Genomic DNA, 12,832 nt, shown 5'->3' with positions numbered 1-12,832 from the left:
AGCAATAGTTAATGTATCTTAGATTGACCCCCTCTATTGCCTCCTTTAAAAAAAAAATTGCTCATCAACATGCCGCCCCTGTTACACAGCAGACTATCTAGCTTTAATGCCATTTTAACCTGCTATTTGCCATTGGAGTGTACAGCCTGACAAAGGTGTCCAGCCCCAGCTCTCCTTTTGCCTCCTGCACAGCTACACAGTGGCTCCTGCCACTGCAGTTTGCGGCTCACAGGTGAGCAGCCAGCCCTTTTTTTCCACCAGCTGCTTTTTCTGTCTTCAGGTGACTGTAGGAGCATGAGCTGTGAGCACTCCATGGTCTCTCCTTCCTCACCCCCTCTTTTCACCTCAGCTTACTCCCATTGCTCTCCCCCTCTTATTAAAGAACAAAGAAAGGGATAAGAAGACAGAAAACAGAGAAGAAAAAGGAAGAGAAGGAAATGCAAAAAAAAAAAAAAAAAAAAAAAAAAAAAAAGGATGAATTGGAGGGCAGGAACAGCGGAAGGAAAGGAAAAAAGCACTACCTCAAACTTGTTCTTCATTTACATCTGTCCTCACCTTCCCCCGTTGTATGGCCAACCTTTTCACATCCTGCAATGCTTTTTTCATCTGCCCAGGGAAGCTATTCTGGGCTCCTATTTGTGTCCTAGGCAAGCTCCGCATAACGCTGCCACTCCTTGCTGTCAGGAGTAGCTGCGCTGCTATCCCATGGTGGTGTCCTTCCTGCCTCCATATGGTTTCTGCTAGATGTTCTTGCCTGAGCCGTATTTGAGATATTTACCTGCACCACAGATTTCTCCTAACTCCACATGAGCAGAAACACATGGATCAAAAGAAACCTTCCTTTTTTGTTCCTTTTTACACCGTAGCACAGGGGCATATGGCCCTCTTGAGTTGTCATGGGCCCTTCCTTCATAGACAGCAGCTTTTGTGACAGGGCCAAAACTTAATGTAGACTGAAAATATACTTGGGGCTTCCAGCCACCCTTGCCTGGGCTGGCAGATGTGCTGCCTCAGTAGAGGAGGATCCCAAAAGCCAGCAGGACAGGGCAGCAGGACCTGCAGTGCTGGAGATCCTGGGGTTTGAAACCAGTGGGAAACAGGAAGGTGAAGCCTCTTGTGGAAGAGAGACCGAAGCTCTTCATTAGCCAGGCGAACCCAGAGATCAGGCGTCTTTACAATCTCTGGTTCCTTCTATACAAGTAATACAAAGCTGGGGCCCAGACCCTGACTGTCCTGAACTGCTCTCCTGCTGTTGTCCTACAGGTCAGGGTGCTCCAGAAGGCACCCGTGGCAAGGCCTGTGCACGGTACCGAGCTGAACACCCGTCCCACGCAGGATGAGGAAACGAGGGCAGCTAGGTGCTGCGTGCTGCACTGCTCCACCCGCTCTCACCCCTGCACAAGCAAGGGGTGAGGTGCTCTGCTCTGCACGGGCTCTGGAGCCAGGGGCACCAAGCGCGGCGTCCCGGCCGGCGCAGAGCTCCTGGGGGACCTTGGGCTACGCTGGGGCCCTCGCAGCAGCGACGATGAGCCCGCGCAACCGCCCGAACTCCCGCTGAGCCCCGGCAGGGCAAAATGGCGGCAGCAGAGCGGCCCCGCCGCCGGGGCGGGGGCGGGCCCAAGCACCGCCTCCGGCCGCGGCTCCGCGGTCCCGCACCGTGACGCGTGGGCCGCGGGTGTGGCGGTCTCCAGGGCGGGCTCCGCCCTCCCGGCGCCGAGGCGACGGCCGGGCCGGGCCGGGCCGCGCCGCCGGGCCGCTTCCGCTGCGTCCCGGAAGTGACGGAGAGGGCGGGGCGGGGCGGTTCTCGGGCGTGGGGCGCGGAGGATGCGCCAGCGGGGGCGGCTGGGCGGCCGGGGGCGGCCCGGGTGATCCAGGAACGGGCGGGCGCCATGCTGAGCCGCAGCTCGTTCACCAGCCTGGTGGTGGGAGTGTTCGCGGTGTACGTGGCGCACACGTGCTGGGTGATGTACGGCATCGTGTACACGCGGCCCTGCCCCGCGGCGGCGAGCGGCGCCGCGGCCGGCTGCATCTGGCCGTACCTGGCGCGGCGGCCCAAGCTGCAGGTGAGCGCGGCGCGGCCGCGCGCCCAGCGTTCCGCCCGCAGCCGTTGGGGCGGTCGGGCGGGGAGGGGGCGCCCTCTCGGTAGTGTCTGCGCGGGCAGCAGCTGGCGTGCGCTTGGGAAGCGCCGTCTCCCCTCGGCGAGGCCGGGGGGCCGCGTTTCCGTGGCAGGCGCCCCGCGGCCGCCCGGCCGTGCCCAGCGGGCTCCTGCCTCTCCGGCACTTCGTTCCTTACGTAGCCTGCTCTCTAGTTTCCCTGCGTAATGTGCCGATTAATACTGGTGCGCGTCCCAGTCCTGGTCTGGAGGCAGAGTGAACCATGTCCTCCCCGCTGCGTGTCTCCTGTTGGTTTTAGTGGGCCCTGACTTCTGACAGCTGTGTTACTGCGTGGCCGCCTTGTAATCGGGGCAGCCGGCTCCAGCTGGGTGCTGCTGCGCTGTTGCAAGCGCTGGGCTGTTCGCAGTAGGTTCCAAGGTGGATTAGCAGAAAACGTTGAGTGCACTACTAGTGCCCTGTGGAGTCTTTCCTTGTATTGTGAATAACGGCTCGGGCTGAAACACAGGTGGGAGGAGTCTGTCTATTTTTTTTTGATATCGTGTGTTTGTTAGCACGTGTAATAAGTGGAACAGGTTTACTGGAAAAACGGCTCTATTACCTTGAAAAAAATTCACATATAGTTGATTGTCTCTATAGGAGGAATCTTATAAAACCCTTCTTAGTGGCTGTGTTATATTTCTGCCCAAAAAGAGAGGGCAGGGATAGCTGAAAGATTTTTTAAAAAAACCTTTTTTTTTAATAGATCAATTTCTTTCCCAGTGTATATAGCGATTATGCCGCTGGGAAAGTTAATGAGGCTGAATTACATAACTATACTCTGAGTTTTTCTGATGTATGAATTTAATATTTCTGTGCTCTGATTGCCCTGTACTGTCTTTTAATTTCAGTTAAGTGTGTATACTACCACAAGGTCAAACATTGGTGCTGAGAATAATATAGATCTGGTTTTGAATGTGGAAGATTTTGATATTGAGTCCAAATTTGAAAGGTAAGTGTTAGAACTACTAGTTCTAAATAAATTTTTCTAAGTAGCTGTGGCTTCAGGCTCCATGTAGAACCTCAAGTCCAGAGCCATGTTCTCTTCACTTGTGTTTTAGCAATGTGCTTTTCTGTAAATGTTTCAATGCTGACAGTCTTAAAACTATTTTTTCCTGATAGTTTAAGATTTTGAGTTCTTCTGCAGGGACATTGGTGCTAATTAAGATGGAATATGCTCATGCCTGAAGTCAGATTTCAGAGCATAACACTTTGTTCTCTCTATTCAGAATACATGCCTCTTTTTTTAATTAAAATATTTAGAACTATTTGTATTGTACTGCCTCACTTTTTTGTTTAAAACCAACTGTCATCTTGTTTTCTTCCATGTTCTTTCAAGTTCTGCATTTTTTTGTAATTAAAATAATGTGAAGTGTGCAGTTTGGGTCATGTTAAACTTCGTCTCTGGCAGACTTGAAAATCTAAGAATCGTTTAACTGTGACGCAGTCTGCTTTTGTAAGCCAATTAAAATATTTGGAGAAAAAACAATCTGAGCAAATTGACAAGAACAGGGAAGGGATATACAATCTGAGGCAGCAAGTGTGGTGATTTCTTGGCCAATGCAAAGAGAGTGATTTCATGATTTGCGATTTTAGTATCTAGAATTCTGTGCTTGTCATTTGCTATAGCTGAGATTATATATTATGGATATAAAAAAATAGATATAAAAGGATATTTTGTTAATGCATAGTGCTTGGCAAAACTTGGGGTTATTTTCTTTTTTTTTTTTTTTTTTAACTTACCTCATGCGTATGGTTTTTGGTATGTATTCAGCACATAGAAGGCTATTTTCTTTATGTTCTATGATAATTTTGGCCTTATGAGTGATTGTCATGGGAAAACAACAAAACAACTGATAGTACAGGCTTACTGGTGTTATCCAGAATAACAAAGATTAGCAACAAAATTAGACAAGCACTAGGATATTTTAAGATAACAGTAAAACTTTGCATGTAAAACTTTGTCAATGCAAATATTATGACACATACTGGAGTACATAAATTGATCCCACCCAGCCAAGGCTGGTTGAGGCATGTTAGCCAGAAGTAATTATTGTGTGGAAAGCAACATGAATGTCTTCTGGTTTTCTAACTGTGTCAGTCTCTTCTTGCTCACTTCCACAATACCTGCTGTGCTTCTTTCTGAGTAATAGATCAATATTTCAATTTACTCTATGTCATCTCGTAATGTTTCTTTTGTATTTTAGGACAGTCAATGTCTCTGTACCAAAGAAAACTCGAAATAATGGAACACTATATGCATATATATTTCTTCACCATGCTGGTATTTTGCCTTGGCATGATGGTAAGCAGGTGCACATAGTAAGTCCTCTGACTACATATATGGTTCCTAAACCAGAAGAGATTAATTTGCTCACTGGAGAATCAGACACACAGGTAGGTGGTTTTTCCACAGTACAACAAGAAAAAGATATTTCAATAAAGACATCACAAAATAGGATTTTGTGTTTGCTAGTGAATTAATTTAACAATCTGTAGGATGGATTAGCACTTTATGTGAAATACATTCTGTAATAGGGAAGGTCTGGAGCCTGGATAGCAGAATAAACATACATTCCCAAATTAGGGGGCAAAACTCAACTTCTGTTTTTTGGCCTGAACATGACATTGGGTGTATACACTGCTTTTATTATGAGAAAGCTTGGTTTAGGGAAAGACTACTTGTGTTGTAAGCTGTAGCTGAAACTATAGTATATTAATATTAAAGTAGATTATGCATAAATCTCACCCTTTTTTGAGAACAAATTGTAGTGTACTTCACCATGGCTGAAAATTGTGATCTCATGCTCTGGCCAAAATTCTTGAGAAAGCTATTTGGAGGAAGTTGTTATGTTGGCTATATTATACATTGTGTTTTGATGTATATTGAAGATGGAAATTAAAAATAGAAATTGATTGATTGTTCATCTGGAACTTGGTGCTAACAGAGACCAGAATGCCTTTCTCTCTGAAACTTTTTGATTTCCGAAAGTAAAAAAGAAAGCAGACTTAGAGGCATGCTTTATTTTGTGAGTAACTTAAAGGTCATGCTATGTCAAAGGAAAAGAGAGACTTTGTACTCTTGTCCTAGTGAAGATGGTGTCTATCTTGCATTGAGATCTGTTATACCTACCAATATATTGCTGCCAAATATAAGCAATTTGTAGAAGAACAATTGCAAAAAAGGAGTTTTATTGATAGACACTTCCAGTGCCGATATCTGCTGTGCTTGTCTTTAGCAGAGTGCTAATATTAAAAAAAAAAAAAAAGGTAAACAAAAAAAAAATCCTCTTACTTCTTGATTGTTAGCTTGTACACTAATGCTAGACCATTCAGCACAGCAGATGTGGAGCCCTTTATAAACTGACTGTTATTAAAACACTTCCCTAATTAGCCTCAAGGATTCATTGCTTCTGTTAGGAACACTGCTTTTTTCCTGTAATAGAATGTTGCTGCTTTGCATAGCAAATTGGATTAATGTAAAATATGGTGCTTTGCTTGTGTAAAAGAGACATAAACTTGATACTGGTGAGTAAGCAAAGTGTAGACTGCTTCTGTTTCTTTAGTATGATTTTATATCCCTCTACAGTGCAAGTGAATAAGATAGTATCCTGTGTCAAATGCTGTGATTACTCACTGGGGTGGGGGGGGAAGCAGTGTTAGAGAATGAAATGCTTGTAACGGCTATTGTACATCAAATCTAAATGGAGCTGTTCTACTGTTTTTTGAGGATTTCACTCTTTGTTTGGAATCTGAAATGTATCTGTAGCTAGCCTTGCTGTTTCTAAACCCAATTAGAATGTAAATAAAGTTAAAAACGAGCTGAGACCACAGTCCAACATACTGAAAGCCAAGGTCTGATTCTGTTACAGCACTACTTTACACAGCGTTTAGAAGTTCAGAAATTCAAAGCAAATGTTTTTCTTGAAATAGCGTTTGATTACTCTGATGTCCTTATTTTCAAGTGACTTTTTCTGACAAGTATTCAGATTCCTAAGGTATTAATTTTAATTAGTTAAACATTCATTCTTGATGAACAAGGTTGTGAGTAAGTACTAGAGTTTTTCAGGGTCTAATTATGTGGTGGTCAGTATGATCAGCTCTGTTATGTTTGCATAAAATCTGTGATTTGGACAAGATTAAGGTAAAGTGTTTCTTAGCTTCTGTTTTGTGATCTAACAAATGGCTCCATAGATTCTGTGAGCTGAAATATCTTATTCAAAATTCTGTTTTGTTTAGCAGTATGTATGTTTGTTATTATATCTTTTTAAAGCAAATTGAGGCAGAAAAACAGACCAATGCTTTAGATGAACCTGTCTCACATTGGAGGTCAAGGTTAACCTTAAATGTCATGGTGGATGATTTTGTCTTCGATGGATCATCCCTCCCTGCTGATGTTCACCGTTACATGAAGATGTAAGTTAATGACTTCATTTTGCTAATTTAGTATTATAAAACTCACTTTGAAAATCTTCATTGTTCTTCTTTAGTATTTTACATTTAAATCAGACCTTGGGAGAGGAGAACAGATACTCTTAATTCTTGCTTTCCAGTAGTGATAATTAATAACATATTTCCACTGAGGTTTTTCTACTACATAATATCTTGCAGCTCAGAGCAAGATATGAGCTGCTCAAGGCAACTCCAAGTAAAAATGCTTTTTTTGTATAGAGTTACAGTGAGACAAATTATAAGTGCAAAGACAGAAGTAAATTGCTACAGCAGACTACTTGTTCTCCAGCCATACTTTGGACATTTCCCTTGAACTTTCCAATTAACCTTCATGTGCAGCTTATCTATATAAACTGCAAGTGCTTAAGTGATGGAGCTGATTTCCTATCCCATCTTTTTCCCTCCATGACTGGCTTTATTTTATTTTGAAAATGTATCCTTCTACATCATGTCATTTTCTCAAGAAAATACTAAAAAAGCAAAGATACGATTTTAGGCCACTGAATGAAGGCACTAGCTTCTGTTCGCAGTTCGCTTAAATGACTCCAGTGTTAACCATTTAAATAGTGCTGTGTTGGCTTGTGCTGCCTTACGTTGATGCCTTTATCTACAAGTATCCTATTGAATCCAGAAGTATTTGCTTAATAAGCAAACAGTTAGGTTCTGGGATAGCTTCACAACCAGAATAGGTGAACTTAGCAGTTCTTGAGATATGTCCATAACACAAAAGGGTTGGACCAGGCTTGATGAATGAGGATATCTCTTCCAGTTGTGTTTAGATTTTGTCAATGCTGTTTTATACAGGCAATAGTTTGAATATTAAATAGCCTGCTGCAGTTCCGCTACCAGTAGCTTGGTTAGTAGCCATTGTATAGAAACGTAAACCTTGTCAGTTAAATAAACAATATTTCTGAGCCTTGAGTTAATGTTTTTCCCTGTATTACTTCGTGAAATGCTTAAATTCAACTTTCAGACTTTAAAAGGCTCAGCTATGCTAGTTCCACAGACTTGCTCATCACGGTGTAGATAATTGTCTTTGTAGCGCTACTGGGACACTAGGCTACTGCTGGGATACTAACAAAGCAATTGCTTATAGATTGTCTGCCAAATCATTGGCAATGAAGTCATGATTTCCAGTCAGTGGAAATCTTTGAGGGCTTAAAGATTAAGTTTCTGCTGGTTTTATGTAGATTGCTGAGGTGGTAAGCAATTTGAGTGAATGTTCCTGTTGAGGGTGAGACAGAGAAGATTCATGCTCCTTGTGTACTCTCTTCAGTAGTGTCTAGACTTGCAGCACCATACAGCATTAGCAACCAGTTGTCTTGTATGTAGTCATGTGCTAGCTAGAGCAAGTGCTTTCACTGACCTGATGGATGTCACTGGAGATGCAGAGGATGGGGGAGATGGAGGAGAGTTGGCACTGCTGCAGAAAGAGAAGGATACTTGAGACAAAGGATACAAATGCGTGGTAACAATTTCAATACGTTTCCCTTTGACAGACTTTAATTCCTGTCACCCTTGTTCACATGGCAGCTTTAGCATCACAGCCAATTTCATCTCTCTTTCATTCTTTATTGCTTATTCTGCCTCTCTACTGAAAAGTAAAAGCAGAAGCTAAAGAGAGAAATATGTCTACCTTCTATACAGTCATCTCTCAGTTAAAGACTCTAGGTTAGTTGCTTCTCTCTTGCCGTGTGTTAAAGAAATGTATCTGAAAAGACAGTGGAAAATACCTACATGGGTAGGTCTGAAAGTGATGATTGAGTGCTAATTTTAATAAAAGTAGTTTTCTTTTTAGATCACTACAGTCATAAAATCCATGTTTAAACATCCTAGGGTTCAGTTGGGGAAGACAGTGCATTACCTTCCAATATTATTTATTGATCAGCTAAGCAACAGAGTGAAAGATTTGATGGTGAGTAATAGAATACCTTTAATTACATTTAACAATTTTAACAGCAGTCTTGAATATTGTTTTAATGAAGATTTTGTCGTAGTTTTTCATTACAGCAAACAATTTAAGAAATTAATTATCAGTGATATTAACTGTTGTTTAATGCGATCAGCTGTGGCAACTGCAGAAGCTGGGTCTGGGTTTTGAGACTTCCCCTTGGCAGAAATAGCTGCCAAATACTCCCTTCTGTTCTGCCAAAAGATACATGGATTCCCATGTTGCTGTTTCTGGAGTGGATGCAGAGGACATTGCAGCAGCAGCTGTGGCATGAACAGTCTCACCAGCAGTTTGATTCTCTAAGCTGGCTGACAAAGGTGCATTAGCATCCCAGAGTTGCTCCTAATATCTTCTAGGGAAAAGAGCACATTGAATATAGCTGGAGCTACACTGAGATAAGAGAATACCTGATGACTTATCTCCAAAACATTCACTGATGTTTAATTTTGCAGTGGTGCTTTGTACAGTGTTAGAAAGTAATATGAGCATCTTAAAATTTGGAAACACAGTGCTGCAGTACACATTGCACATCTCATGATTTTGTGCACTCCAATCAGAACTTACAGACCTTCCGGAATGGATGAAGTCAGAAGGGACCTCTGGAGGTTGTCTAGTACAACCCCTCTGCTCAAAGCTCAATCACTTAGAACAAATTGCTCAGGACCTTGCCCTGTTGGGTTTTGAATGTCTCCAAAAATGAACACTCTGCAACCTCTCTGGGCAACCTGTTCCAGTGTTCAGTCAACCTTACAGTTAAAAAATAAATAATACTTTTTTATATATATTCATATGCAGTTTCCTGAATTTCACTTTGTGCCCAACTCTTCTCTTGGGGAAGTCGCATGGTTCTGCTGCTACAAGTTTCACATGGCAGTCCCCTGTGTCTAAATCATAATCACTTTATGCTGATCTTAGTTAAGTCCTGCAGTTAATGGTTACTGCCAATCAAAAAATCACTGGGAACAAAAGTCTTCTTGAGGAACCTCTCAAACTAATAAATGAGTATGTCTGGATTTGTCTTATTCCAGATAGCAGTCTTCATAGGTGCAGATTTTCCACAGACCTTCCAAATTCACAAACTTAAGGGTAGACATAGAATTGTGTTACTGAATGCTGGGGAGAATCTTCTGTAGGAACTTACTTTTTTATTATTATTATTTTCAGACTTTTCTGTTTGACAAAACGAACTCCTGAGCAATTCAGTTACAAACTTACAGATCTTAGAAGCAGATAGTTTTTGTCCAGTGTTTCTTTAGCTATTTCTTTTTTTGATGTTGTTATCTGCAGTCATTGTCTTTTGAGTTTCTTACCACAGCTCATTAAGTTCAGTACATTCATGTCAGTACACTGTAGCTTCTAACTAATCATGTACCCTGTGTATAATAATGTCAGTGTTCTCATGTTATGATATTCCCACTGTTGTCACACACATCACGATTGCTGCTGTTGTAATTCTCTGCCTTAAAGTGCTGCAAAAACTAAGCTACCAAAACTAACAAACTTCTCCAGCACTGACTTATTTAACTTCTCAATAGTGATTTGCCAAACTGCTGACAAGCCCTCATGTAAGTGATCTAATAGTACATATACTGCGAGTTAGCAAGCTGTAAGTGAAGAACAAGAAAGAATAAGGTAATACAGCTTGTGTAGAGCAAAGTCAGCATTTGACTGTAAATAAGGGCATAGATGCTGTCTGTTTGCTATGCCTGACCTAAAGCCATGTAGCTGAAGATGCATTTTCCCTGCTGTGGTAGTCTGTATAGATTTTGAACTGACTACTACTTTGATCCAGATGATGGTCTTCTAGGGTAAGTACTGAGGTGTCTTGCATTGTGATTGGGAGGCTATATGTTCTTTGTGTTCTTGAATGTTCATGCCAGTCTTGGGAGTTTGGGGAGGGCACAAGGTTCTGATTTGATACACTAAAATTATTTCTGCAGAATTACGTTGCTCTCTTCATGCACTATTTTGTAGTACTTACAAAGTAAAGTGCTGTTCAGAGGCCTCCATACAAGCATAGGTTGTATTGCAGAGGTTTGACAACTTCCTAGTTTTCAAAGGCTTAGCGATCAGCTGGGTTGCAAGGCAGTATTTGTGAGCTTTAGTGGTCCATAAAGAAAGTTTTTTTTTCTGTTTTTTTATGTTCATTTGCTTTTGGTGTCCAATAATTTTTGTCTTATATTACAAACCAATTTTCTTTCTATACTACCTCTAACTTATTAGTACTGTTTTGTCTAGGTAGAGTGCACTGACTGCATGTTACTGCATGTTTTTGCAGACTTTTTATTTTTTGTCTGTCCAGCACAGAAAAATTTCTTTCCATCCTCTCCCAGAAATGCCAATGTTATCTTTTATAGCTTGAGAAGTTGGAAAGAGCATGGAGGGATTATAGGTATCCTTTTAAAGGGAGAAGCCTGGAAGATGTGTATATGGTTTTTGGTAAACAGCAGTAAAATCTCACTAATGTTCTTTATTTTCAGTTCTGCCCTCTTTTTTCTCCTCTGTTCTTTGTCATGCAGTTCAAAGATCCTTGATACTGTTCTAGTTTCTCAAGTTTTCTCTCTGTTGCATTTATAAAGCTTTCTCTCCCCTATACACATGCATGTTCTGCCCCTATCTCTGATGAGCTTATAGGGACTTGGGAAAGAGGTAAGGTTAAGAGAATTATTGGTACTCACAGGAGTACTTTTAATGTAGGGGCCACAGATAGTCTTAGATAGTCTTACATACTTACATTTTAGTAACGAGAGCAGTAGGGTTAGCTTTTTTTTTTTTTTTTTTTTTTTTTTTGCTTGAGGACAAGAAGGACTTTGTGACACCCCAGGTCCAAGCCTTGCAGCAAGCTTAGCTTTAGTAAGCATTGTTCTTTTCCAGTCTGCAGAAGCAGCAGCGCTCTTGCCCCTCTCCCTTTCTCCCTTTCTTTTTTCTTTTGTATGACCTTGTTTTTTTTATTTTGTTACAACTTTTCATTCCTCTCAAGGACAATAAAAAAATCTCAATTTAGTGAAATTCTTACTGTGGCCTTACAGAGATTGTTTTTTTTTTTTTAATTATTCTATGGCTTATGTTAATCTTAGCAGATGCTTTGGAGAAGAACTACCAAAATAGAGAATTACCTTAACCACACTTCTCACACTTGAGCTGAGACTAACAGAAGGATCTTTACATAAACTTCTCAAAGGCTTTTGTAGACAATAACAGTGGCATTGCTATAAAAACCTGAAAAGAACAGAGTGCTAATTTAGCATTTCTTAAAACCCTCAAAATTTCAATCATAATCCGGAAATCTAAGCTCTTACTTCCTCCAAAAAAAAAAAAAAAAAAAAAAAAAGATTACTTAAAATTAATCTATGCTAAATCATAATGTGATATAATTAGTTTCCTTTATTTTCAAAATATATGAATAGAAATAACTGCTGAATTTATTTTTTGCTATTAAAAAGGAAATTATTTCTCTTTCAAATACAGGTTATAAATCGTTCAACCACAGAGCTACCTCTTACAGTGTCATATGATAAAATATCTCTTGGAAAACTCCGATTTTGGATCCACATGCAGGATGCTGTGTACTCGCTCCAACAGTTTGGTATGTTTTTGTTTTTTTTTTTTTTATGACAAAAGGCAAAAAAATTCTCAAATTTCTCTCAATTTCATAGATACTTACTGCTCTGTTTTCTGGTAAGATGGTAAAAACATTTAGTGTACAAAGCTAAGCTGCTTTAATTAAAGATGGAAATAAAATGTTGAAATATGATATAAAACAAGAATAGTTGAGTTAATTGTTTATTAATTTACAATTTTCTCAAGAGACTACTACTGTAAAAGCATAAGAGGCCAAAGTGGATGAGAACTTTTCCAATGGCTTTCCCTTTTAATCCGTGGAACAAAGACAATTGAATATGTGTTATATAAGCTTTGAAGAATGCAAAAGATATTGAAAAGTTAAATTTCTGAAATAGTGGTCGCTGGGAATGGAGCCATATACCTAGGGTGAAATACAACCAGGCACAGCAAAGTCTTGGACTGTGCAGTTCTTTCTGATTATCTCTTTTTAAGCTCCTTAAAAGTTACTTTTTTTAAACAATGTAACAACCTTCGTTCTTCAGGAGATTTGGTAAGAGAGTTGAGAATTAAATATTCAGCTTATAGGTTGATTCCTGAAAGATGCTTTGCATTTTTCAGTTTGTCAAGAAGGAGCGTCCGAGTTAATTCTGCAAGGACTATAGAAAGAGTTGGTGCTGATCCATTCCCAGGAGTCATACTGTTGCACATATGGCTG

At 40.8% G+C, this 12,832-nt stretch overlaps 1 protein-coding gene across 4 annotated transcripts in view; it reads left to right on the top strand.

Annotated features, from left to right (window-relative positions):
• Positions 1-1,818: 1,818 nt before the first annotated feature.
• The window catches only part of CLPTM1L (CLPTM1 like), a 31,249-nt gene continuing 20,235 nt past the window's right edge, over positions 1,819-12,832 (top strand). For all 4 annotated transcript variants that reach the window (XM_062569680.1, XM_062569681.1, XM_062569683.1 and 1 more), the window contains exons 1-6: positions 1,819-2,063; positions 3,002-3,102; positions 4,358-4,547; positions 6,424-6,566; positions 8,439-8,517; positions 12,022-12,139. In XM_062569680.1, coding sequence (XP_062425664.1) covers positions 1,890-2,063; positions 3,002-3,102; positions 4,358-4,547; positions 6,424-6,566; positions 8,439-8,517; positions 12,022-12,139 — 805 coding nt within the window. In that variant the 5' untranslated portion in view covers positions 1,819-1,889. The remainder of the gene's footprint in view (positions 2,064-3,001; positions 3,103-4,357; positions 4,548-6,423; positions 6,567-8,438; positions 8,518-12,021; positions 12,140-12,832) is intronic.

The sequence above is a fragment of the Rhea pennata genome, chromosome 2 (genome assembly GCF_028389875.1).
Source record: "Rhea pennata isolate bPtePen1 chromosome 2, bPtePen1.pri, whole genome shotgun sequence".
Lineage (NCBI taxonomy): Eukaryota > Metazoa > Chordata > Aves > Rheiformes > Rheidae > Rhea > Rhea pennata.
Note: the sequence above shows the minus strand (reverse complement) of the source record. Positions and strands in the feature narration are given on the sequence as shown.